The sequence below is a fragment of the Aricia agestis genome, chromosome Z (genome assembly GCF_905147365.1).
Source record: "Aricia agestis chromosome Z, ilAriAges1.1, whole genome shotgun sequence".
NCBI lineage: Eukaryota > Metazoa > Arthropoda > Insecta > Lepidoptera > Lycaenidae > Aricia > Aricia agestis.
The window spans coordinates 23,190,011-23,217,025 of record NC_056428.1 but is presented as its reverse complement, the minus strand read 5'-3'; the positions used below and the strand labels follow the sequence as shown (position 1 = coordinate 23,217,025).

Below are 27,015 nucleotides of genomic sequence, written 5' to 3'. Positions count from 1 at the left end.
TATTAAATATAAAAAGGAACAATGAAATATAATCTATACTAATATTATAAATGCGAAAGTGTATCTGTCTGTCTGTTACCTCTTCGTGCTCAAACCGCTGAACCGATTTTGCTGTTTAGTATAGAGATACTTTGAGGCCCGGGAAAGGACAAAGAATAATTTTTATCCCGGAAAATGTACGGTTCCCGCGTGGTAAACGGATTTTGGCGCAACGAAGTTGCGGGCGCCATTTAGGTAGTTTATATTTTTTGTATCTAAAGATAATATTTATAACTAAAATAGTTATAAATGTGATTTAGATTAATGTGAAAATGATAGAGATCGCTTAATAGATTGTTAATGACCTCAATTATATATTTCCTATAGCGTGACGATTTGACGATTATCGTCAGACGTATAATTAACCTTATCATTAAAAATGTATAAATCCTTGTATTATTTTGAACATTATCAAATTAAAACAGGAAAAAAATACGTTATATGATTAGATTTTCGTATTTTAGGTATATTATAATAAATGTTTTCAGGAATATTATATGAAAAACGAGAATTACAAAATGATAAAACACTAAATTAAACTATTTGACACTAGATGTCGCTTGATAACTAAATGCCATAGCAAGGTTTATCTTGATAGAAAGTTATTTTCATGTGAATATGTTTTCTCTCATATATTTTACTCAAAAAATCTGTAGCACTATTAACCTACTTGAGTATAATCTTTCATGGTAACTTGCTGATAATATTTTTTTCAATTTAATATTAATGCCGCTATTCGGCAATAGATGACGATACAGGTTGTGTTTTATATCACAGGTAGTTAGTATACCGTACTTTTTATATTGATAAGTGCATTTGTTCAATAAATAATACCAAATTATTACAACTCGAGACTGACGGCGACTATTGTTTGTGCGATGGTCGTTGGCTCGTTGCCTTGGTGACATACTTATTTAGTCACTTCAATAAAATAATATTATGGGCGAAATACTTTATATAGCAAAACAACGTTTGCCGGGACAGCTTGTCATAATATTATAATATTATGTAAGCACGTAAGCTCGTTCAGCGGCTCGGGCGTAAAAGAGACAGACAGACATCGTAGCATTAGCTGGTGGACCGATTTTTATCGAGTTTTTTCATTAAATGCTGACATGATCGAGAATGTTCTTAGCAATAGTTCGTCATCATCAGCCCCCTCAGTGTTGGAAAATTTGGTTTTATGTATTTCATGAAAGGTTGCAACTTGCGACTTTATCAGTTATTCAGAGTTGTTACATTGTTTTTTTTTTAGTTTAATATATTTTTATTCTGCACTAAACATACCTACCTAAGTTAACTTTACCTAAAACTACGATACATTTTTAATAATTCCATGTCGTGCGGGAATGTTAACATCGATGTCAGCCCGATAATTAATATAAGCATCGCTACAATTTTTCATGTGTATTCGACAGGCTTGCATGTCTAATATCGAAATGAAAAAGTCTCGCGTGAAAAAGGCAGCGAAGAAACCCCTGTGGCAGTTCTGTAAAGAGAAGTTTGTGGAGTTCTGCAAAAGGACAGATTTACATGGGTTCAAGTACATCGTGATGGAAGACTTGAATGTTGCGGAGAGGTTTGTTAAATTATAATAGTAAGGACCATGGGGCTTAAACAACAGTTTTCTTTATCGCTTCTTTATAAAAACGCCGATCTAAATGTATGTCGTTGATATTACTCGAATGTCAAGTTTGTATTATCGAACTCTTTCGTCAATTTCATTCATTTTGATATTGCGATTCAATAAAGATGCTATAAAGAAAACGTCTTGGCTAAGCCCCCAAGTTCACGTTGCAACTAGGGAATGCAAATCTCGCAAAATTGGGGCTCAAGCGAGATCCCGCGAGCTTATGAATACAATACCGCGAGATCTCGCCAATTTCGGGATATCGCGAGATTAGCAGTTTGGTGGTTTTTTTTTGCAAATGATCACAATATTTGAATAAATTACGAAAAAAAAAAAAATATTATAAGTCTTTTAAGATTAACATTCATTTTCACGATTTTTTCAATAGAATTTTATGCATCAAAAACATTGTTTGATGTATCTGTCTATAATTTTTAAGTAGTAAACTTTGACATACGTATCTACTATTTATCAAATAACAAATGAAAGAAACAGCCAGTCTTCTCTACTAATGCGCTTTTATAATTTTGGACGTGGCGGTAACATCGTGGACGTCCGCGGTAAAACGATATAGGGGAGTAAAATGTATGGAAATATATGGAGACGCTTTTAAATTTTCGTCGACGATAACTTTTTAACGTGCACGTTAGAGGACATCACAACGTTTACATTTCTGAACCGCACAAAACGTCCGCGGTGCGTAAAATCAAAAGGGCATTTAACGTACACGTGACGTTCTTTTATAACTAACAAAACAACGAGAAGTCAAAATTCAGGACCTAGTTGAGAATCACAGTGCACCGTTGCTTAGGCCAGCTCCTCTTTGTTTTGACTCCGTGATCGCAACTCTGTCCGTGTCAGTCCACGCTTCAAATAAGACGTTTTTATGGTCAAGTGAAATCTCGTCAAACTCGCGAGATCTCGCCTTTTTTTGTCCGAGATCAATCTCGCTAAAAAAGGCCGAGATCTCGCGAGAACGAGATCTCGCGAGAGCGAGATTGCATTCCCTAGTTGCAACGTCAAGTGGCGATGTGATCAGTGGCGTAGCTATGTAACAACTAACAACCCGAAACATAAAATCCACCACCTAAGGCCCTCTAGTTATTTGAGCGAGGTCTCCTGATGATACCCGAACCAACAAGTTTTGCAAGTTAAAGTCTAATTACTTAGGTAGGTACTTATCAATCTGAAAGATAGAGGAACCCGGGGCACTCCCCCGCCTTACTCCTAAGTAGCTACGCCACTGGGCCTATTATGCGGAATTCGCACATGCAGTTGGTCCGTTTGAGCCTTTAAAGCAGCTATCCCCAACCCGCAGCCCGCGGACCGCACGCGGCCCGTCGGGACTTTAACAGTGGCCCGCATGATGTTTTTAAATCATTTTGAAATTCACGCTCACCGGCAAAATAATGTAAAGTCGTCGTTAAAGTTCAGAATTTTTCCACTTTTAAATCGTTAATTTTGAAGAACGTAATTTTTAATCCTAAAAATTTTTTGTTGCGGCCCGCAATTCCAGGATCAAAATATGTTTGTGGCCCGTGTGAAGAAAAGGTTGGGGACCACTGCTTTAAAGCCTTTAGGTGTGAGTTGTGACCTGACCCAAATTTATATGGCTAGCTCACACTGAGCTAACCATTTAAGGCCGGCAAGGCACCTGCAGCTCTTCTGATGTTGAGAGTGTCCATGGGCGACGATAGTAAGTTGCTTTTCATCAGGTGACCCGTTTGCTCGTTTGCCTCCTAATTTTATACTATATAAAAAAAAAAAACTAGAATGCGTAATTGTGAATGCATTATAAGGCAAAATAAACTTTATGCGCGCCACTCTACGAATAATAAAAACTAAGGAAAAGTAACTCCGTCAAAAAACATGCTCCAAAATTGCACCTTAGGTACCTACCCATTTCAATACATTTGCAATATTTAGGTGACCTTGAGCGGTACTAGGCTGACGTTACATGACAGATCAAAAGTGTCAAAAGGAACCAAATTTAAAACGGTAATAGTATGGGAGTTACAATTCCTTAGTTTTTATTATTCGTAGGCGCCACTCGAATTTTTTTTTATGCAGCGCCATTTTGTGCATCGTTCTGTCTCATCTCGCTACAGTGTTGCCAGATTTTTTTTCTGCCACGTCGGGATTTTGAGAGTTTTTGAGTGAATAAAGCGGGATTCTTCCGTCAAAAGCGGGACACGGTAAAAAAACGTATGAAATCAAACGTTTGCTTTTTATTTGTCTTAAAATTACGTTTATCTGACAGTAAGTAGTAAAAGTAGCCATAGAAAATCCACCCCTTTATCTCCCACACTCTTATCCCCGAAAAGCGGGACTGAGCCTGTCCCGCGCCGGACATTGAATTTTGGTTTAAAAATCGGGACGTTCCGCCAAAATCGGGACGTCTGGCAACGCTGTCTCGCTAGGTTTCATTTCCTCCACCCCCGCGCCGGCCACTCCTACATACTCCGATGGCCCTCCCTAAACTGCCAAGCGTAAGTGCATTTCCCCAACAAAAATATAATTGAGTGTTATAACATTATAAGTCATAACATTCGCTTACATCTTTATAGTTTGTGCGTTTTATGATGATATGCGTGACACATTATAACTGACAATAGTAGGGAAGTTACCTAACAAAAATTAATCGATAGTTAAAAAAATATCGAATCACTTCGTAAAGGAATTGCAATCGAAATTATCGATTTCGTACTGACATTTCAGTGGTGCCGGCGATTTAAGATGTCCGCCCTTATTTTATCGATTTGATTTCGATTCAACAGAGTCAATCTCTATTGACATAAGTTCCGTTTCATGCATATGACATTTTTCAAATATTTTCGTAACAATAATTTTATACTTACTCCTATTTCACAGTTAATATTTATATTTTTATTAATAAGTTAGCATTTAGCATCTTTTCATTTTTATTCATTTACAATTATAGGAAACATTTGTTTTTGTAGATGGAATATTTATTACATTTTGATTTTTTTGTTTTCTTGTAAAAAAACCCGTAGCAAGGAAAACTGTCACCCATATCATCTTAGAACGCACAAACTATAATAAAGATGTAGGTAAGCGTTTAGGATATCGTTCCCTCATGTGTGGGGTCCAGAAAATAGTTTAATAATATTTCAAACCCGTTTTACTACGTTCTACTTATATTATAAAGGCTTTAGATTAATATGTTTTTAATTATTAATCAAAAAACAACAAATATTTAGACAGTAAAGAATTTTTTTATCAATTATAACCAATATTAGGTACTTACAACTTAAATAAACCTAAACTAAAATTATTATTCTTTGCAAGGTAAGGTAAGGTAAGTAATAAGTAATTGTACTGAATGAGGCTTGCATTATATAGTTTTATTGCAAGGCTTACAGACAAATACTTTTTATCCTTGGATCCGGGACAAAAATCGCATCTTTGCTTCATTTTTGGGGCACTAGGATAGTACCTTTACCCCTTCCAAAATACTAGCCCCTTTCTAACCTTTACCCCTTCCAAAATATTCTACTGAGGCGTCTGCACGGCGTCTGCCTTCGCTTTCAGAGTCACGAAAATTGTATACCTTTGTATGCAATTTCATTTTCTGTTAGTCGGCGACTCATTTTTCCATTTGGGTATACAAAGCCAATTCTGAAAAATAAAAACATAACCAAGGTAGTAAATACCTACCTACTTACGTTAAATCACGGGTTGAGTCTGCATGTATCCTCACATACCTAAGCAAAACTGTAATATTATGATTAATTATACTTACCTTACTAAAAGCAGGGCTGGATTTAATTTTTTATGATGTTATAAGCCACTTTAATTTCGCCGCCCCATGTACGTAATTTGCCACCATCCTAGGACGCCATAGGACGCTGCCGCCCATAGGCCTATAGGCCTATTATAGGCGGGTCCACACCAAGCGAGCCGCCGCGGCCGAGGCCCGTCTCGCGCGGCATGCGCCGTACGCTCGCTTGGTGTGGACAGTGGACGTTGTTTGCCCGAGGCGGGCGCATGCTCACGCTCGTGCGAGCGCGCGCGCGGCCGAGCCGAGCGGTGTCGGTTTTTTGAAATGCTCAAAGGCGCCTCGGTCAGATCAGAGTCGACAACTAATAAGTTTATACGCCGCAAATGTATGGCTTTGGGATGCCAGGGATTCCAATTACACTAACAAAGGGACGAGGGAAGATTCTTGGAGAAAAATCAGCCGCAAAATGATTATTCCTGTTAAGGACCTAAAAAAATGGAGTCTTTGTTAGGATCATACACACGAGATTCTCCTATTATTTATAGTTGTGTGTAGCAAAATAAAAGCAATAAGCTGTCACGGCTGGGCGTACGTGCGGTGCCATCGTGTCTTTGTGAGCAATGGCTCGGGCTGTTCGAGCGAGGCAACCTTGCTGCGTACGCCCGTCCGCCTCGCCCTCGGCAAGCATGCCTCGCCCGTGGCTGCTCGCTTGCTGCGCGCGGCGGGCCTCGCCCGAGGCGGGTCGCTTGGTGTGGACCCGCCTAATCCAGGGCTGAATAGAAATGCGACGCATTTCCACTCTGTAAAAGGCCTCACGTCGCGTCGCATTGAAATTGTCCGGAAACATGCGATCGTACCATGTCAATTTAAGAAAATACCGCCATTAAACAGCACGTGGGTTCTCCCTAGACCCGTGACGGTAAAAGTTAAGCATACTATTATCACATCAGCCAATCGGGTATGCAAATGTTTAGTGGTGCATGCAAATTGTTCTCCATTTAGTAAAACCAGACGTTGGATCCAACATGAATTACGACGTAATCTGGCTTCATTTTGCATTATCTTTGATTGTATCACGGGGAGTGCTCCGAGAAATTGTAAATAAAGTTCAGCTCCGAGAGACTCATTAGTGCTCCCACACAGCAGTTACATTTTATAACAGCGTGTAACATGCGTTATACAATATGTCTATAAATTAACGTGTTTTTGTTATAATTTGTAAAAAAGTATCTAACGTTATAATATAACTGCTGTGTGGGACTGGGAGCACCTTTAAAAATGCATGGCACGACTAGAGGATTCGATACCGGGCGATTTTTCTAATCCCGGGATTTCGGGATTATCTACAATCAATTCCGGGATCCCGGGATAATCCCGGGATTATAATGGTAATAGAAAATGACAACTAATACTCATCGTTTTGGCCCTATAATGACTAATAGTCTAATACCATAGCTGGGCATTAACTCGTTAATCCGTTAATCGTTAATTAACGAAGTTAACATTTTGATTAACGGATTAACTTTTAAGTTAACTTTTAAACATATTAACGGACTCGTTAACTTCCGTTAATATGCAGAAGTTTGTTAATCGTTAATCCAATGCCTATTTACCGCGCGGCACCGCGGCGCGGCGCGGAAGCAGGTTCAGACAGTTAGTATGACAAGAGTCGGGCACGGCAGCAGCGAGTGAAACAAAAACAATACTAGATACATTTTCAGGCGCGTGCGAGTGAGAAGAGATTTGTTTCGTTTTATCATTTCATTACTCAGCACCGGTGCTTATAGAGAGAGTGATTTGTTTATTGTTATTAAAAATCCCTAACGTAAAAAATTGGCCAAGTGCGAGTTGGAATCGTCCATGAAGGGTTCCGCAGCAGCAAATAGGCAACGTGTTTAGGAAATCAAAAATATTTTTTTATACATGTACCACACCGATTTGAATCGGCGAGGTACATATATTATTGTCGAAATTGGACAAGTAAGATGGATAGTAATGCGGGGGGTCCGGACTCCCTGGACACCCCCCTTATATACGCCCATTCTGAATAATCATAGTATTTTGTTTTGTCCCTAACATTTTAACTTTCAAAACCTTAAACCAACGGGTTTTGTATTGTATGTACACTAACGCAATGATATAAGTACAACAAGGCCATATTACATATTAACGGATTAACGATTAACGTTAACTTGCGTTAATTCGTCCGAAATGTACCGCATTAACATTTAACGAAGCTAACATTTTTTTAACGGATTAACGATTAACGAAGTTAACTATTTGATTAACGGTGCCCAGCTTTGACTAATACTCATCAATACACTGTTATTTTTAGGATTCTGTACCTAAACGGTAAAAACGGGACCCTAATACTGAGACTTCGGTATCTGTCCGTCTGTCCATCTGTATCTCTGTCTCCGGGCTGTATCTCAAGAACTGCTAAGACTTCTGAAATTTACACAGATTGTGTATTTTAGAGCGCTTACAGACGAACGGCACGTGTCGACAGCACGCGTCGGCGGCAGTCGACGCAGACGACGGCACGTGTCGGCGGCAGTCGACGGCAGCCGTCGACAGTTTATCATGCTTGCAGTTGTGACGTACCGCGTAAAGATAAGCGTCCACAGGTCGGTATTGTACGCAGCGGACGTTTCGCATCAAACAGATATTTTTTTACAGTACGTCCACTATATCGGCACCGTACGGATTACCGACTAGCCAGTATGTTTATCTTCAAATAAGTCCAAACAAAGTTCCTAAGTCAAAATTTCTGCTTTTGACTTTTCCATCCACCATTCATTTACTAGGCTAGTCAGTAATCCGTACGCTGCCAATTCACAGGACGTAATGTGAAAAAACTATCCGTTTGATGCGAGACTTCTGTTGCGTACGATACCGACCTGTGGACGCTTACCTTTAGGCGGTACGTCGAAACTGGGGGCCTACCACCACCTCTACTAAGCGACACCGTTTGACAGATAAGCAATATTAATTTAAAGTCAAGCTAGCAAACTTAAAAAATGTTCATATTTCACAGCGGATTAACAATGTTTTGCATTTTTAACCGACTTCCAAAATGTAGGAGGTTATATGTTCGTTTGTTTATATAATTTTTTTTATATGTTCAACCATAACTTCGCCGTTCGTGGACCGATCTTCATGATTATTTTGTTGTTGTACAGGGTTAAATCCGAGGTTGGTACCATGTTCACAAAAATGGTGATCTGAAGATGGGATCCATGAGGAATCGAGTGGACTCCTTGAAATTTGTATGGAAACATATAGTGATTTCGATTTTTTAAGCATTCAAGGTAAATGCTACCAAAAAATAAGATTTAGCACCAGTTAAATTCGATTCAAATATATATAATTTAATCAGTACTGCTGCGGCGGTATACACTCCTTACTCGCTAATTATATGGAGTTTTAAGTTATCACATGAAATAAGGTGTGCTCCTTTCCTGCGAGGAACGTCAAGACGCTTACATCTACTATGTATTCAACGGTAATGATAAAAATTATCACCTTCAAGTATTAAAGCTTTAAAAGTCAATTATAATATATAAATATAATAATCGACTCAGAACTCAGAAGTATTTACGTTACGTTGTCCACCTATAGAACTAACGAAGCGAAGAGATAGAGAATGGGTGCTAAGCTAAGTACAGAAAAATTATAACATGGCCTGAAAAGAAAAGAAAAAAACCTTCAAAAAAGAAATGAAATCCCACCAAAACATAAAATGTAAAAGTAGCCAAGCAAAATATTGCATAGCTATTCAATGCTTCTGTCGTAAAAAGTTTTCAGATCACATTCAAGCCAAGCCTTCAACTTATTTTGTAATTTAAATCAATATACAGTAACTCTATCAATAGATTTCTTTATTTTATAATTATTATAGTGGCTTGGCAATGAGCACTAGAGAAAAAATCAGCGACTAATTGGATTTATTGGGTACCATAGGCCACATGCGTCGTTACATGCTAAAACACTTTACGCTTGCCGTCTGTGTAAGTATGAACTCCTCCAAATATGCAGTTTTATATTTGTTCCTTCTGTGTTCATTGCCAAGCCTGACTGACTCGTATTTAGCCGATTTTTTAAATAAATTCATTGATTTTCACTAATTAACACAAATACACGTAAAACGATACCGCGGTCGTTAGCAAAAACAAATGAAATTAAGTTTATTAACAACATGGCCATCTTTTAATACATTTAATTTCATTTGTTTTTGCTAACGACCGGTATTGAATCCTCTAATTGCACCGTCTTATTGCAATCAACTACAATATGAACTGACCCTAAGAGTAAGGTGACCTTATGATGGAATCGCATTCGCTGTGCAATCGCCCCTAGAACTCCCTTAATCATTAGTATGATAAGGCCCTTAAGGCTCAATAAATATAATCGTGCGATAAGTAGATCCTAGATATTTAATTTAAAATAAACTCAATATATTTTCTGTCGCGGTCTTAGTTAAATTAATTTTAAGTTATCATCAATTAGAGGTAATATTTCTGAGTGAGGCAGCGTTCATATTATTTTTATGACGCAAATAGAAATATAATAAATTAAATTTCCAAGATCTAAGTACAGCCCGGGCCAGTAAATAATATTGAGCGAAGCTTATTAGCATTTTCAAGAAATAAGAAAATAAAATAAATAATTATTTCTTGAAAAAGCTTTCTTATAAGCTCCTTATAGTTTATTGATAACTTGAAGAACGTCAAATACCTTTGCAGTTTTTATAGGTACTTAATTAAATATTTACCGTAATTTGTTTTCACGTAGTGTCTATCTTCTTTTAACCGACTTCCAAAAAGGTGGAGGTTGTATTATGTTCGGCTGTGGTTTTTTTTAATTTCTTCTAAATACAACAAGTAGTATTCTGGAAACATATTTTGTTTTCAGAATTAACAAATACAGATATAAAATATTTTTTATTTCTGAATTTGAACATAATTAAAGACAAGAATACCATACGCAAAGGTCATGTTTATTAAATATTTGTAGTTTATTTTAAATAGATTTTATCACCCTTTTATAAACTATAACTTTAGGCTTTTGCGCCAAATTCTGTTACTCCATTTTATTATTATTACTAGCTATTGCCCGCGACTTCGTCCGCGTCAGCAAAATGTGATAACAAAGATAGTAAAAAAGATTGGTTCATTTATAAAAAAAGTGAAATAATCCTCCTCCTTTTCGGAAGTCGGTTAAAAAGTAGGCTAAGTTATTCCTTACTTCATCAGCTATGTGCCTAAAAACTCCCGTCAAAATCGCTCCAGCCATTTATTAGCCAGAGATTAGCCGGAACAAACAGACAGACAGACATACAGACAAAATTTGTAAAAAATGTTGTTTTGGTGTCTGTACCCTATATGTATACATTTATAAATACATTTTATAAAAAACGGTTCTTTCAATATTACAAACAGACACTCCAATTTTATTTATACCGTATGTAGGTATGTATGTATGTATTATTTATATGTATATATAGATGTATAGATTATTATAGGTAATCAGGCAAGCAGTTGACACAACTGATGTTGCCTGTATTAGGTTTGTCTCTGTGCATTTTAACAGTGATTTTTCATATATCTGTCAAGTCTGTTCTTGAAATGAATAACATTCTGGGCTGCTATAACATCCTCTGGCAAGCTGATCCACGCTCTTACAACTCGATTGCACAAAAAGGGTTTATGTGGATTGTTTTTTAAGGAACTGGCAGAGAGCTTCATGTGACGCTTCATTTTGGACGCCTTTTAGATGAAATAGCATAGCTTATTTGATGGTTTTAAGGATAACGGTGTTCACCCGAACGACCTGTATAAGTATTATATGTATATGAAAGGTCCACTGCAATAATGATGAACGTCCAAAAAAATTAAAACCTTAACGAGTAATGCCATTCGGTCACTTGAAATGATCTCTTTAAAATGTATTTACAAAATGAGCAATATTGATTGTAGTTCCGTGATAAATATGTTTTCAGGGTTCCGTACCAAAAGGGTGAAAACGGGTCTGTTCGTCTGTCTGATCCAGGCTGTATCTCAAGAACCGCTATAGCTAGAGTTCCGAAATTTTTACAGATTGTGATTTCCGTTGCCGCTATAACAAAAAATACTAAAATCAAAATAAAATCAATATTTAAGGGGGGCCCTATACAACAATCGTGATTTTATTTTTGCTCGTAATCAATGGCAACAGCTAGACACATATATATATATATATATATATATATATATTTAAATATATATATATATATATAATATATATATATATATTTAAATAATATATATATATATATATATATATATATATATATATATATATATATATATATATATATATATATATATATATATATATATATATATATATATATATATATATATATATATATATATATATAGTATTATACATATAATACTATATATATATATATATATAAATATATATAATATTATATGTATATGAAAGGTCCACTGCAATAATGATGAACGTCCAAAAAAATTAAAACCTTAAGAGGAGTCCACACCGCCCTTTTTTCCATACAAACGTTGTCCCCTGTTTCCTCCCTGGATAATGCTAGTAGAGTTATAATTTTTTTCCTGAATATCTACGGCCACTAATACGATGTCCCTATGTTTTCTTTTTTTTCATAATTTAATTATTAAATAAGATATGAACGTTCTAAAACCCAAAAAAATGGCCAGATTTTCCGCTGTGTTCAAACGTCCAGAAAACAGATTTGGCTAGATTATACAAAAAAAGCAAAACATAGGAACACAGCTCAAGCCTTTTTTTAATCTTTAATGAAAAAAGTGCTTAAATCGGTTAAGTTTTGGAGAAGGAATCAGGGGACAACGAATCGTTGATTTTCTGGATTTTCTGCAGTTGTCTCTATCGCGTTCTGCGGTATAGGCTTGAGGTAAGGGAGACAGCTATAGATATTACACGTGCTTTTTTTTCATTTCTCTAACCCCTGGTGTATCCTCTTAACGAGTAATGCCATTCGGTCACTTGAAATGATCTCTTTAAAATGTATTTACAAAATGAGCAATATTGATTGTAGTTCCGTGATAAATATGTTTTCAGGGTTCCGTACCAAAAGGGTGAAAACGGGTCTGTTCGTCTGTCTGATCCAGGCTGTATCTCAAGAACCGCTATAGCTAGAGTTCCGAAATTTTTACAGATTGTGATTTCCGTTGCCGCTATAACAAAAAATACTAAAATCAAAATAAAATCAATATTTAAGGGGGGCCCTATACAACAATCGTGATTTTATTTTTGCTCGTAATCAATGGCAACAGCTAGACACATATATATATATATATATATATATATATATATATATATATATATATATATATATATATATATATATATATATAATTTTTTTGCATACTTTTTCTCTATAACGGTATGGAACCCTTCGTGAGCGAGCCCGAATCGCACTTGGCCGATTTTTATATTTCGGCTAAACGGCTAAGCCCGGCCACAGTAGACATAACTACCAGTAGTTCGATTGCAAAGAAACTCAAAGGCACAGTATAGCAATATTAGTCCCTACAGTAACGAAACGCCTTTGACAGAGTAGACAGAATGATACCTTTGACGTCGCACGATGCCGCCACTGATGACAGGTACCGAGCAGATATGCCAGGGTTGCCACGAAACGGCAAATAAAAATAAAATATTGTGCTTGTAATGCAAATGTTATCATTTCATCAGCGTGTTACATTTACATACTTATTTACTTTATTTTAAAAACTTTATGCACATATAGGTACAAAGGTGGACTTAATGCCGTATGGCATTATCCACCAGTCAACCTTTGGTCGATACAAGGACAAAGTTGTATAGGTAATAATAATAATAATATCTATGGATTATACTTATAAAATATATAATATTGTATAATATTATACTATACTTATAATATACACATTATCACACATAAAATTATATATAAATAAAACCAATAACCATACGTAATATATTATTATATATTATCTATATTATAATAATATATAGTTGAACAATGATGTTGCTAAAAATATTATAAATATTAATTTATGCCATAAATTATGAAAACTCAGTCTTCCAACTGTTTCAAGTAAAACTCACGTACCCTGCGCGCGTTAAAAGTATCTCTGGTTTTTGACATCTTGATTTCCGGAGGAAGAGCGTTCCAGAGGAGAATAGCCTGGATATTAAAAGAAGAGTGGACGGAACTTGACTTGTAAGAAGGGCAACTTAAAAGCTGATTTGAAGTGGATCGGAGGTTTTTATCGTGTCTGCTGCAACGGTATTGAAAGTGAGGGGCGAGATATTCGGGAGTATGGGGATGATGCAGCAGTGAATATAGCACACACAGTGCCTGCACAGAGCGGCGCTGACGTACTGGTAACCAGTGTAGCTTGGAGCGATACGAAGAAACATGGTCGTATTTTCGAAGGTTGAATATGAATCGGAGACAATTATTAAACAATCGGTCGAGTTTATCGAGTTTGTCGGCATTAAGATCTAAACAGCATACGTCACCATAGTTAATTATAGGAAAGATAAGGGACTAGACCAGCAAGGTCTTGACCGGAGTGGAAAGGAAATTTTTGAGCCGGTAGATGAATCGTACATATTATGTCGTACTGCCAGATATTTACGTGAAACTTTATTTTTAGATGATTTTAGTTCTCTATTTAAAAAATTAATTAATCCATCAAGCCCCATAAGCTCACCGGTGAGCGAGACACAATAGAATAACAATAGATTTCCAAGGATCCACGAATCACGATCGAAGGATTAAAATAATGAAGACGCATTCGAAATTTCGAATAAGTATATAAAATATCCAATAATTAATCACACGTCAGGTGTAACAGAAGCACTTCAAAACTCTTATTACGTGCGCGGTAAGGGCGCGGTTTGTTACACTTGATATGTGTACCTGGGTAGGTAGGTACTAATTAGTATGTAACAGGGTATTTGACAGATTTTTAATTTATTCTATATTGTTTCTCTCCTTGTTACACTTCTTACAACGTAAACAATAAAACAGAGATGCAAATACATGCCACCAAGGCCAACACAATATTAGTGTAAACTGTGAGCCGATATTTATGAAAATTTAAATCCTTTTTGTTTTTTGAATCAGATTTACATCCGTACACTGAACATTTATTATAACATCCCATTGTTTATAAGATAAGTTATCGTTTTACAACACAAAATTCGTAGACAACGCGCCATCGTCACCCCTGTGGGCGCAGGTACACAAACTTCGCGAGTTTGTGTACGCGGGCCCGCGCCGCCCGCTTCCCCGCGGGTACCCCTCCGTTGCTCTGCGCAAGTACATTCGTTTCACTACTGTAGGGATATGTCATATTGCTATACTGTGTCATAGGTTTCAATATCTGTCAAATTCGTCGGGTTTCACTAGGATTATATCAGAATATAATCCTAAGCTAAGCTTTATATCGGTGTATAAGAGTCAAAAGCGTGTAATGTTATGTCCTACTTACTAGGACATAACAAAGGAGTCGGTCTACATATTTCATGTAATAAAAGTGTTAATAAAGTTTTTTAGTGAACATTAATTAATGCTGATATTGTTGAGTTTTGTGGTTCCGCGAAATAATAAACCAAAGAATGCCTCAAACACGTGGATTTAACATTAAATACGTAAGTTTTGAACAACGTTTTTTGGGCTTTTCAATCGGTATTTTTGTAAGCTAAAAAGATAATTTATAAGTTTATTAATCCCTTATTCGTGCTATTTAAGGCATCAGTGCTAAAAATGTCACATCAATTAATAATTTGGCTATAAAAATTGCATAGCTTTTTACGTGTGTTTACGGATTCTCATCACTTGAACTATAGTTAATCGATATCATGAACTAATTGACTTGCTTTCCTGTATCATAATGTGCTTCGAAATAATCGACAAATAGAAATATTCAAGAAAATAAACGCACACTACTTGTATGAAAATAAGCACAAAATGGCCATGCGATGATGGGCTAAGACTACATCTATACTATAATACTTTATCTATGCAACTTATAACAATCCTAATGGATTGTTATAAGTTATAATAATAATAATTTATTATTTTTATTTTATGAAATAAGGGGGTAAACGAGCAAACGGGTCACCTGATGGAAAGCAACTTCCGTCGCCCATAGACACTCGCAGCATTAGAAGAGCTGCAGGCGCGTTGCCGGCCTTTTAAGAGGGAATTGGGTAATAGGGGAGGGTAGGGAAGGGAAGCGAAGGGAATAGGGGAGGGTAGGGAAGGGAATAGGGGAGAGTAGGGAAGGGAATAGGGTAGGGGATTGGGCCTCCGGTAAACTCACTCACTTGGCGAAACACAGCGCAAGCGCTGTTTCACGCCGGTTTTCTGTGAGAACGTGGTATTTCTCCTGTCTAGCCGGCCCATTCGTGCCGAAGCAAGGCTCTCACACGTATAAATTAATGCAGTGGAGCCTTCATATAATAATCAATTATTATTATACTACGTATAAACACTTACACGACGTATAGCGGGTACTTACACAATTTGACACATAAATATCTAATAATATAGATACCGGTCCTTAGCAAAAACAATAGAAATTAACCACAAAAGATTAAACATATTCTGTTGAACAGTTGTTCAACCTCTCCAATCTAAATCTTTTGAAGTAAGACTGAAGTGTTTAGACAAGATGACCATCATTAAACTTCAAATAAAAGTAAGTGCGTTTCGTTTCGCGCACATTTTTATTGACTAAATTAAAAATATTTATCACTTCCGAAAATCCCGGGATTTGTTAAATTGAATTCCGGGATTTTCGGGACTAAAATACGATCGAATCCTCTAGAAGCATCACAAAAAATTCCTTCCTCAGCGCTGCTACTTTACACAGTGAACGCTATGTAACTTGTAAGGGACATGGAAACTCTGTAAAGTATTATCTCTTTGTTTTGTTACACTTTGTAGAGTGTAGATGCTTTAGAAACATGAGTCTGTAATATCTGGTAACAAAGACCTGGGACGTATATTTTCCTTTCATGGATTCTAGGAAATCGCTCCTTTGTTAGACATCATTTCAACTCTATTCAAAACGATAAGGCTCTATATAAATAGAGCCTGTAGGCTTACCGGGAATTTACAAGCAAAATGTATTCGCGTCGCTATTTACAAATCATTACATACAATTGCTTGTGATCTCGCGGTGTAAAAGTGTTTAATTGAATATGCTTATTCAATTAAACACTTTTACACCGAATGCCGTATTAGTTAAAATTGCTTCGAAAATTAGCCATTATATTTTGTCGTAAAAAGTGAATGACAAAAAAACTGTTATTGTGGGATATCCATAAGATATAGACAGAATAATATATTACCATCGCGGAGTTTTCTGTAGATTTTTTCAATAGGGTTCGTAGATTTTTCAATTTCATAGGGTTCAGCCTGGGTTTGCAATGTAAGCGGAAAAAATTTAATTATTTACGACATCACATTAGAAACCCCAAAAATAACAGTATTTCTCCACTATTTAATGAATGTTATTATACTTTTAAACCTTCCTCTTGAATCACTCTATCTATTACAGGAAAGCGCATCAAACTCCGTTGCGTAGTTTTAAGGATCAAAGGGAACAAAGCTGGGCATGAGGGAAAAAAGCGACTTTGTTTTATAATATTATGTAGTGAGATATGACATGTATGATATTGTTTAGGACATTAATTGTGGATTAGAAATAAAATAAAATTGTTTTCTTTTAACTGCAATTTTTGTTTTAGGAGTATTTGGGCTGTTGCTGTAGTGATAAGTATTATATGCGCCGCTTATTTCGTCATAACAGCCTACAGATGGTATGCCAGGAACCCTATTGTAACGGTTAGTATTTTATTATATTATGCGCAAGTGTACTGTTTGGTACTAGATGGCGGATCCACGTAATTTGGTCGCGCTATGCCAAACCCAGTCTGTAATATCATTAATTATTGGCTAACATTAAATTAATATATCCCGACCAAAAAACCTAGGTCCGCCCAATGGCAGGGATCTACATTGTGGACGATTTGTAAAATTTAACAAAATATTATGTCAAATTTCCTTCATCGTCGATATAAAGTAAAAAAATATAATTATCTTTAAAATATATTATTATGAATTGCTCATAATTGCCGTAATAATATTTCGTTTTGCGGAGGTTCAAAAATATTTATAGTTTACGAAAAATAAGGTATAAACCTACGAATAATAAAAACGGAATCGTAACTCCCATACTATTACCGGGTTCCTTTTGATCTGTCATGTTACATGTAACGTCAGCCTAGTACCGCTCAAGGTCACCTAAATATTGCATATGTATAAATCATAGACTTAATATATAGGTTTATGGTATAAATCATAGACTTAATATTTTATTTTAAGGTTTATGGTATAAATTGAAATGTGTACCACTTTTTTGACAAGTATTGTGGAGCATGTTTGTTGACGGAGTTACTTTTCCTTAGTTTTTATTATTCATAGGTATAAACAATGATATTCTATGTTACTAAGTATTTTAGAAACTCATTGGGTATAAACCTTTAAAATAAATTTTTTATAGACTAATTCAATTATTCTATTATTATTCCGGACAGAATGAGCCTAGCCACCTAATTGTCATAATAATATTATATTAAGTATGTCCAATTAACACCTTTTTAAACTTACAGCTTAGACTAATTAGTAATTATAGTAATTAGTATCCCACCAAAAACATAAATGTAAAAATGAAGAGCCAAGTTCCATACAAACATTATTTTTGTCCATAATGGACTTCGCTGTAAAAAGGATGGATATCTAAATCAGTGCCAAGTTCTATGGAAAATTAAATATGCATAGCTGGGCACCGTTAATCAAATAGTTAACTTCGTTAATCGTTAATCCGTTAAAAAAATTTTTAGCTTCGTTAAACGTTAAAGCGTTACATTTCGGACGAATTAACGCAAGTTAACGTTAATCGTTAATCCGTTAATATGTGTAATATGGCCTTGTTGTAACTTATATCATTGCGTTAGTACTTAGTGTACATACAAAACCTGTTGGTATAAGGTTTTGGAAGTTAACATGTTAGTGACAAAACAAAATACTTCTATAATTATTGTATTCTACCTAACTAAATTATACTAAACTCTTCTTTATCAACATGCAAATGATTTATAGTAACAATAAACAAATCACTCTCTCTATAAGCACCGGCACTGAGTAATGAAATGATGAAACGAAACAAATCTCTCCTCACTCGCATGCGCCTGAAAATGTATCTAGTATTTTTTTAATGAAATAAGGGAGCAAACGAGCAAACGGGTCACCTGATGGAAAGCAACTTCCTTCGCAGCATCAGAAGAGCCGAAGGTGCGTTGCCGGCCTTTTAAGAGGGAATAGGGTAATAGGGGAGGGGAGGGATGGGAAGGGAAGGGAATAGGGGAGGGTAGGGAAGGGAATAGGGTAGGGGATTAGGCCTCCGGTAAACTCACTCTCTCGGCAGCGCAAGCGCTGTTTCACGCCGGTTTTCTGTGAGAACGTGGTATTTCTCCGGTCGAGCCGGTCCATTCGTGCCGAAGCATGGCTCTCCCACGTATATATTTATATACATGGGGCACACTTAAAGTTTTGCACTTCTAGCTAATCGGAACTATTTGAGTTTTGAATGTTATATTTTTTTAAACCTTACAACCTTCCTAGCAACATAAAAAAAAATTGGCGGGAAATCATTTGTCAATTGTTTTTTATCATTCATCAAAGTTCTACGTACGCAACGAAATTGTAATTAGGTCGAAAAGATTTTAGAGCGATGATTTTTTATGATTTTAAAAGTTCTCTCTCCGCAAGACTGTGCTGCTCGTCTTCAAAATGCTTTTGGGAGGGAAGTACCTTCTTTGAGCACCGTGAGGAGATGGTATACTGAATTTGAGAGAGGTCGAGTTTCTTCACATGACGAATTTCGTGAAGGGCGGCCTTCAACTGCCGTCAACGAAATTAATGTGGCTACTGTTAAGCGGCTAATTGAAGAAAATCCGTAGATTACCTATGAGATAATTTGAGGACTATTGGGGATTGGTATGAGCCAAATTAAAAAAAATTACATGCAGAATTGCGAGTTCGGAGACTTTGTTGTCGTTGGACCCCTCACGAACTGACAGCGAAGCAGAAGCGGGCTCGCGTGGAATGGTGCTCACAGATGCTACTGAAGCACGCCCACGGACATTCTAATGCTGTTTATGACATTGTCACAGGAGACGAAACGTGGATTTGTTGTTTTGAACCCGAAAAAAAAAACAGAAATCTTGTGAGTGGGTGTTTGAAAATGAGAACAAGCCAACAAAAGTGAGGCAGGCGAGAAACGTTGGTAAGAAAATGATCGCGTTTTTTTCTGACCTACAGATTCCATCTGTACAATTCCATTTGGAGATCAAAAGAATGTTAATGCTGAGTGGTATACTACCATTTGTTTACCCAGGATATTAGAAAAGATTCGCGAAAGACTACCAAACAGCCGCATTCTCCTACATCACGACAACACCTTTTCACACACGGCCAACAAAACAAAGTCATTTTTAGGTTCAGAAAAATCACAACTCGTCACCCATCCTGCACAGAGCCCCGACCTAGCACCCTGTGATTTCTGTATTTTTCCCAAAATTAAAGATTTAATGAGAGGTTTCACTTTTACCAACTCCGAAGAGGCAGTGATAGCGTTCAATCAGCACGTAGAAAACATGCCTTCAGATCTGTGGTCTTCCTGTTTTAAAAAATGGTTCGATCGCACAAAAAAATATTTAGAATGTAAAGGAGAGTATTTTGAAAAGCAATAAACATAATATTTTGGTTACAACACGTCGTTTTTTTAAGTTACGCAAAACTTTCAGTGTGACCTACGTATTATCCCACGTATTGTTTTTGTTTCGCTGCTGCCGTGCCGCGGCGCCGCGCTGCCCGCCCGCCCGGCACTTGTCGTTTCATACTAACTGTCTGAACCTGTTTTGGCGCCGCACCGCGGTACCGTGCGGTAAATAGTAGGCATTGGATTAACGATTAACGGACTTCTGCATATTAACGGAAGTTAACGAGTCCGTTAATATTTTTAAAAGTTAACTTAAAAGTTAATCCGTTAATCAAAATGTTAACTTCGTTAATTAATGATTAACGGATTAACGAGTTAATGCCCAGCTATGGAAATATGTATATTATAGGAACCAAATAACATTATGAAGCAAAGAAATAGAGTATATTTCTTTGCTTTATTGATATCTATAACAATTGATGTTATTCAAATAATTTGAGATCTTATAACTAGTAGATTAGATCTCACTTGGCCGGTTTTTATTAATCAGTCATTTCATAAAGTTATTGAACATTTTTATTCTGATTCCCGACAAGTGTCGGATATGCTATCCACAACTTATCTGGTAGATACTTCATTTGTCAGATAAGTTGTAAATAGCCTATACTAAACTTATCTGATAGATCCTTCATCTGTCAGATAAATTGTGGATATCCTATCTGAAACTTATCAGGAAGTGGGGAAACAGCCCCTTTGGCTTGTTGAGTATCAATCCAAGAGAATCTAAGCGAACGGAAAAAGCAGCTACCATCATGAGGCATTGGTATAATACGGTATACTTAACACAAGTGTATTTCCAACCATTAACTATATTATGGGTACAACTTATTGTATGGAGGTTAAGTAGCTATTATTATAGCTGTCTAACAGACAGACAGAAATACGGGCGGACGGACGGACGGACGGACAGACGGACGGACGGACGGACAGACGGACGGACGGACGGACGGACGGACGGACGGACGGACAGACGGACAGACGAACTGATGGACAAACGAACAGACGAACAGACGGACATACGAACAGATAGACAGATGGACAGACAGACAGACAGGGATTAAAAGAATTATATGTCTATTCCCGGAACTCAAACTATATCTCCATATCAAAGAACAATCGGTACAATCAGTTCGGGCGGGAAGAGGTAACAGACAGACAGACTTACTTCATAAAGTTACCTTCTATTTATTTCATAATCTATGAAATATATATAGATATAAAAATATCTGTCAGATAGATGTCATAAATAAAGATATAAAAATATCTTTATTTATGACATTAATATTATATATATATATTTTTATCTTTTATTTTACCGATAATAGGATAATCAATAAATTAAATCTATAATTAGCATAGAATTAATTTATTGATTTAGTATGAAATAATACCGACATATATGTGAATATGACTCTTGTGGGCCTGACATTAGTTTAATAATAATTATACCTCTGTACTATTTAATTATATATATATATACAGGGTGTAACAAAAATAAGTGATAATACTTTAGGGTGTGTACGTGTTCCTTGTAGAGAGTTCACTGTGAAAGTAGCAGCGCTGAAAGACCAAAAAATTTTTTCACTTTTGTATGGGGAAACTCGTGACGCTCGGACCCTTGCCCATACAAAAGTGACAAAATTTTTTGGTCTTTCAGCGCTGCTACTTTCACAGTGAACTCTCTACAAGAAACACGTACACACCCTAAAGTATTATCACTTATTTTTATTACACCCTGTATATTTTATATAAATGGAATTTGAAAACTTGACCTTATCATCTGACATTATAATTTTATTTTATTACATTTTTAATCAATTCATAACAATTTTATACCTTTATCTCCCTATACTGTGTAGTTATGACATTATTATTTTAATCTGTAAAAGTGTGACTGTAACTTGAATTGAAGTGGACCTGTATAATGTATAGCTTTCCTTCTTTAACTTCCATTTTTAATAGGTATCTGGAGTACTGAAAAGTAAAAAACTAAAATGAGATAAACATTCAAAACAAAAAACACTAAATGAGGAATTATAATTATGGTAATTTAGGTTAAGTAGGTAGGTACCTGTGTTGTGTGCACCACGTGTAAGAACCAAAGTGTATTTTGATGAAGCTACAAGTATGTACTAAGCTTTATGATTTGAGAGCTGAAAATAGAACAAAACACTGATAAGTGATAAGTGAAAAACCTAGGACATATTATGTGTAACCAGGTATAACCCAGAACAATAAGTATAAATAATATGTTAAATAACTTAATTGTGTACACCTGATATAAGCAAAAAGATGATTTGCATTTGGAGAGAATAATATTGTTTGTTTCCAAATTCAATATACATACTCGTATTGGGATATTATTAGGTTTTACGAATCACGTGTTTGTGATACAACACAATGCCACGTAATATGCCATCCGTCATATTATTTTATAACCACATAACCTCCATCATCCATGATTGTAATGGCGGCTCTCGACATAGGCGAACGCGTTGGCCAACGCGTTCGCAGACGCGTTGGCAGTGCGCTTGCAACGGCGTTTGTGAGTAATCCACACATAGGAAGGTCGCTCAGTATGCTTTGGATCGCGCCAATGTGCGGACGGATTCAAAATGGATGTTAAGTCGCTAACAGCTGTAGCTGTATATTTATTCACAGCATATAATTACTTTGTAAATGTGGACAAGAAAAAGTTTTTAAAGGGTATTCTCGAAATAAATAAATAAAAGGCGAGAAAACGTAACAAACAAAGAAATAAACTCACTTTTACATAATATTTTATAATATTAAAATAATATAAGTAATTATTTTATTACCTACTTATTATTTATTTAATTATTACATATAAAAATTATTACATATTATTATAATTATCATAACTATAACTCCGGGCGAACTGATCGCGCGGCCTATGTGTGGATGAAGCACGAAGCTTGCGACAAATGTCCTTTGATCTTTGCCGACATTCCCGACCCGCGCGGCAAGCTCGCAGACGCGTCGGCCAACGTCTAATGCCGGCTCTCGACATAGGCGAACGCGTTGGCCAACGCGTCTGCAGACGCGTTGGCCCAATGTGTAGAACGGGCATTCGCGCGTTGGCCAACGTCTAAATACCTACGGCCAACGCGCGAACGCCCGTTCTACACATTGGGCCAACGCGTCTGCAGACGCGTTGGCCAACGCGTTCGCCTATGTCGAGAGCCGCCATATGTCGAGTGCCGGCATAAAGTTGACACGGAATTTTAGCTTCTCACTCTTCTCACACAACAAGACGAAGAAGCGTCTTGTTATATTTTGTTTTTTATTTTACTTTTTTTTTTATTTATTTTTAAATACTATGACGTAACTACCAAATTTTTGACTTTACTGTTATAATATTATGTTAAAATATGTAATAAGATCTTTTAAAATAAGACGTAGTTACTTAAGGCACGTTGCATGTTAATTAGAATAAGATCTAAAGAAAATGTTTTGAAATAATAATTAGACAATATTTCCACGCCAATGAGGCAGAAATTTTGATACCATACATAAATATTAAGAACCATTGTTAAACAAATTTCCTGGAAATAAATACTATTCTATTCTATTCTATTCTAAAGTTTCTTCACTTCACAAATAAGTATTTACGGGGAGCTCCCCCTCGGTAGGGAGGCCAAAATAATCACGTTTATTGTATGACAATAAACGTGATTATTTTGGCCTTTTTTGCTCAAAATCAATAATAGCAGCCGGCAGGCACTTGAAATATTCACAAAATCTTTATTTTTATTTCTACTTTCATAATTTATAATAAAAGTATAATAAAATAAATATTTTAGGGGGTCTCCATACAAAAAACACAATTTTTGCCAAGTTTCACTCTGTCCGACTAGTACTTGACCGATTTTTTTGTGTTTTCTGATTTTTCCCTACGCTTACACACAATTACCTAGCTGGGTTCCAAATTTCAGCCTTCCAGGTCATCTGGAACTGGGTTAGAATTTTGATCTATAGGTCAGTCAGTGATAAAAATGTAGATTTTCGGACATTAATATCTTAATAACCGTTTGAGCTGTGTTTATGAAATTTAGATCATATATTTATCTCGCAAGTCTCATTATAAGAGCCTGAAACTTTTATGTGAAATAGTTTCTGAATTATGAGGGGGTCAAAAGTAGCTGCAAATGGTTCGTGTAATATTACACACGATGCTGCTCGCCAGTTCTGTTATGTTGGAACTTGGCTTGACGCGCTACCGCGTGTCTAGATGATAATATTATATGAACAACGTCATATTTTAAAGACGACACACATTGCATTGAAAGACTTGTCACCTGCGGTTGGCTGCATTTAAAGTGCATTGCGTCGCCTAGTGTGAGATAGCAATTAGTATATTATACAGGGTGTAACAAAAATAAGTGATAATACTTTAGGGTGTGTATGTGTTCCTTGTAGAGAGTTCACTGTGAAAGTATCAACGCTGAAAGACCAATTTTTTTTTTCACTTTTGTATGGGGAAACTCGTGACGCTCGGGCCCTTGCCCATACAAAAGTGAAAAAAAAATTCGTCATTCAGCGCTGGTACTTTCACAGTGAACTCTCTACAAGGAACACGTACACACCCTAAAGTATTATCACTTATTTTTGTTACACACTGTATATAGTTTAATTTTATAATGCCAATTAAGTGCCTACGCAGACTGCAGTTTTCAGTCGGCCGATAATTAATAATATACTTAGTGCAATAAAAACGCTGCTTTAGAAATACATCTAGAGGAGTGAGCCCATTGAGACGGGCCGTGCCGGGGCTCAGCGTGCCGGGGCTCATCGCAAAAATCCGCCTCCATACAATTTGTATGGAAGCGGATGCGCGTATCGCACACTGTGTCGGGGCGCAGCGGATTTCCGTCAATGCGACAAGGCCCGGCAAGGCCCGACAAACCCGCTGCGCCCTGGCAACAGTGTGAACACACTTCACATATATTTCCACTTTTTGGTAGATTTGAGGTCAAATGAATGACGATTTTAGGAGTCCAAAATTTTTTGTTTTTAATAAAAGATCGATATTTTATAACAAATCTGAGCTCCGATCCGCCCCAGGCCCCAGCACGCGCCGACAAACTATGCGCGTACCATAAAGCAACGTTTTCAGCCTCCACGAATTTTGGAATTATTGTATTAACCCATCAAGCCCCATTTAATTAAGCTCATCGGTGAGCGAGACACAATAGAATAACAATAGATTTCCAAGAATCCACAATCGAAGGATTAATTGTATAATTAACAACGTTTAGTTGTTGTATAATTACAACTATAATTATAGTTCTACGAATATCTCTCAGATGTGCAATGCAATATCTTGCTTTCAGAATCACATCTCTTGCATCTGAGTGTATTCGAGAGAACAATAATAATTATTATTGTGCGAGACGTTATTTATAATGTAAAGTGTCTAATCATTATTAAACCGCCAACTGCACAAAGCGACGAATTTACATACTTAGTATGATCGCTTAGCGTTGCCGGATTAATCGGCAAGGCGATTATGTATCTTGTGACAGCTGCAGTATGAAGCTGTGAAACAGGCGTTTGGCAGCAGATATTCCACTCTGCGGTCTGTCAAAAATGACTGTATACAAAAGAAGTCTCCCAATTTTGCTGTTATAATCTGGACGTCAAACGCCATTTATTGCTAGCAGAGGCGGGCTTTTAATTATATATGCGGCGGCCGGCGCGGGCGGCTCGAACCTTTTTTTTACGCGCGGCTTAGTGTGCGATGTCATGTACATAATTATTATTATTATAATTGCTTATGATCTCGTTAATTAGTAGCCAAACAACGCGTTCGGGCGTGCGCATATTCTTATATCTTTAGGCGGCCTCTCGACATAGGCGAACGCGTTGGCCAACGCGTCTGCAGACGCGTTGGCCCAATGTGTAGAACGGGCGTTCGCGCGTTGGCCGTAGGTATTTAGACGTTGGCCAACGCGCGAACGCCCGTTCTACACATTGGGCCAACGCGTCTGCAGACGCGTTGGCCAACGCGTTCGCCTATGTCGAGAGCCGCCAATAAACGAGCAATTCGGCAATCGGTCAAATAGCTAGTATATTATAATTATATGATATAAATCTAGCCAAAGTCTCGGTCAAAAGTTCGCAATTAATTTGCTGAGTAGCACTTAAATTTAGAGATAGACGCACTGCGTTATTACAATGCTTTTATGGTATTACGCGTTCAATATGCCATTCGATTTGAATAATTTTTTTTAATATCATAATAATATTAAGTCCCACTAAGCTTTGAACGGATTTAGAACCTAGGGCTGCTTCTATTCGTAATCTAAAATATGAAATTCTCGTATCACAATTATGTTTGTCACGAACTCTTCCAAAACGGCTCAACCGATTTTAATGAAATTATATATAAGTAGTATATTATATAAGTATACATATGTAACATGTACATACATGTTACATATATATACTTATTGGTTAGGCCTGAGTATAGGTTTTTATCTACTTTTTATATTGGTACTAGAAATCATTTATATTGGCAAAACAACGTTTGACAGCTAGTTTTTTTATACAATTTTATTTATGCTAGGACAAAACTGAGCTTGGCACTAGACTTAGGAGTTGTAGGTTCGATTCCTGCAACAAAAATGTTGTTCCATGTTTTGTACGGACAATGCAGGTTGATCACCTGATTGTCATAGAAAGATAAT

General features: G+C 36.5%; 1 protein-coding gene across 1 annotated transcript in view; it reads left to right on the top strand.

Annotated features, from left to right (window-relative positions):
- LOC121738625 (sodium channel protein Nach-like) overlaps nt 1-27,015 on the top strand; it is a 75,755-nt gene that overhangs the window by 2,527 nt on the left and 46,213 nt on the right. Inside the window, exons 2-3 of the mRNA XM_042130811.1 lie at nt 1,458-1,618; nt 17,211-17,307. Of these exons, the coding sequence (XP_041986745.1) occupies nt 1,464-1,618; nt 17,211-17,307 (252 nt within the window). The 5' untranslated portion in view covers nt 1,458-1,463. The remainder of the gene's footprint in view (nt 1-1,457; nt 1,619-17,210; nt 17,308-27,015) is intronic.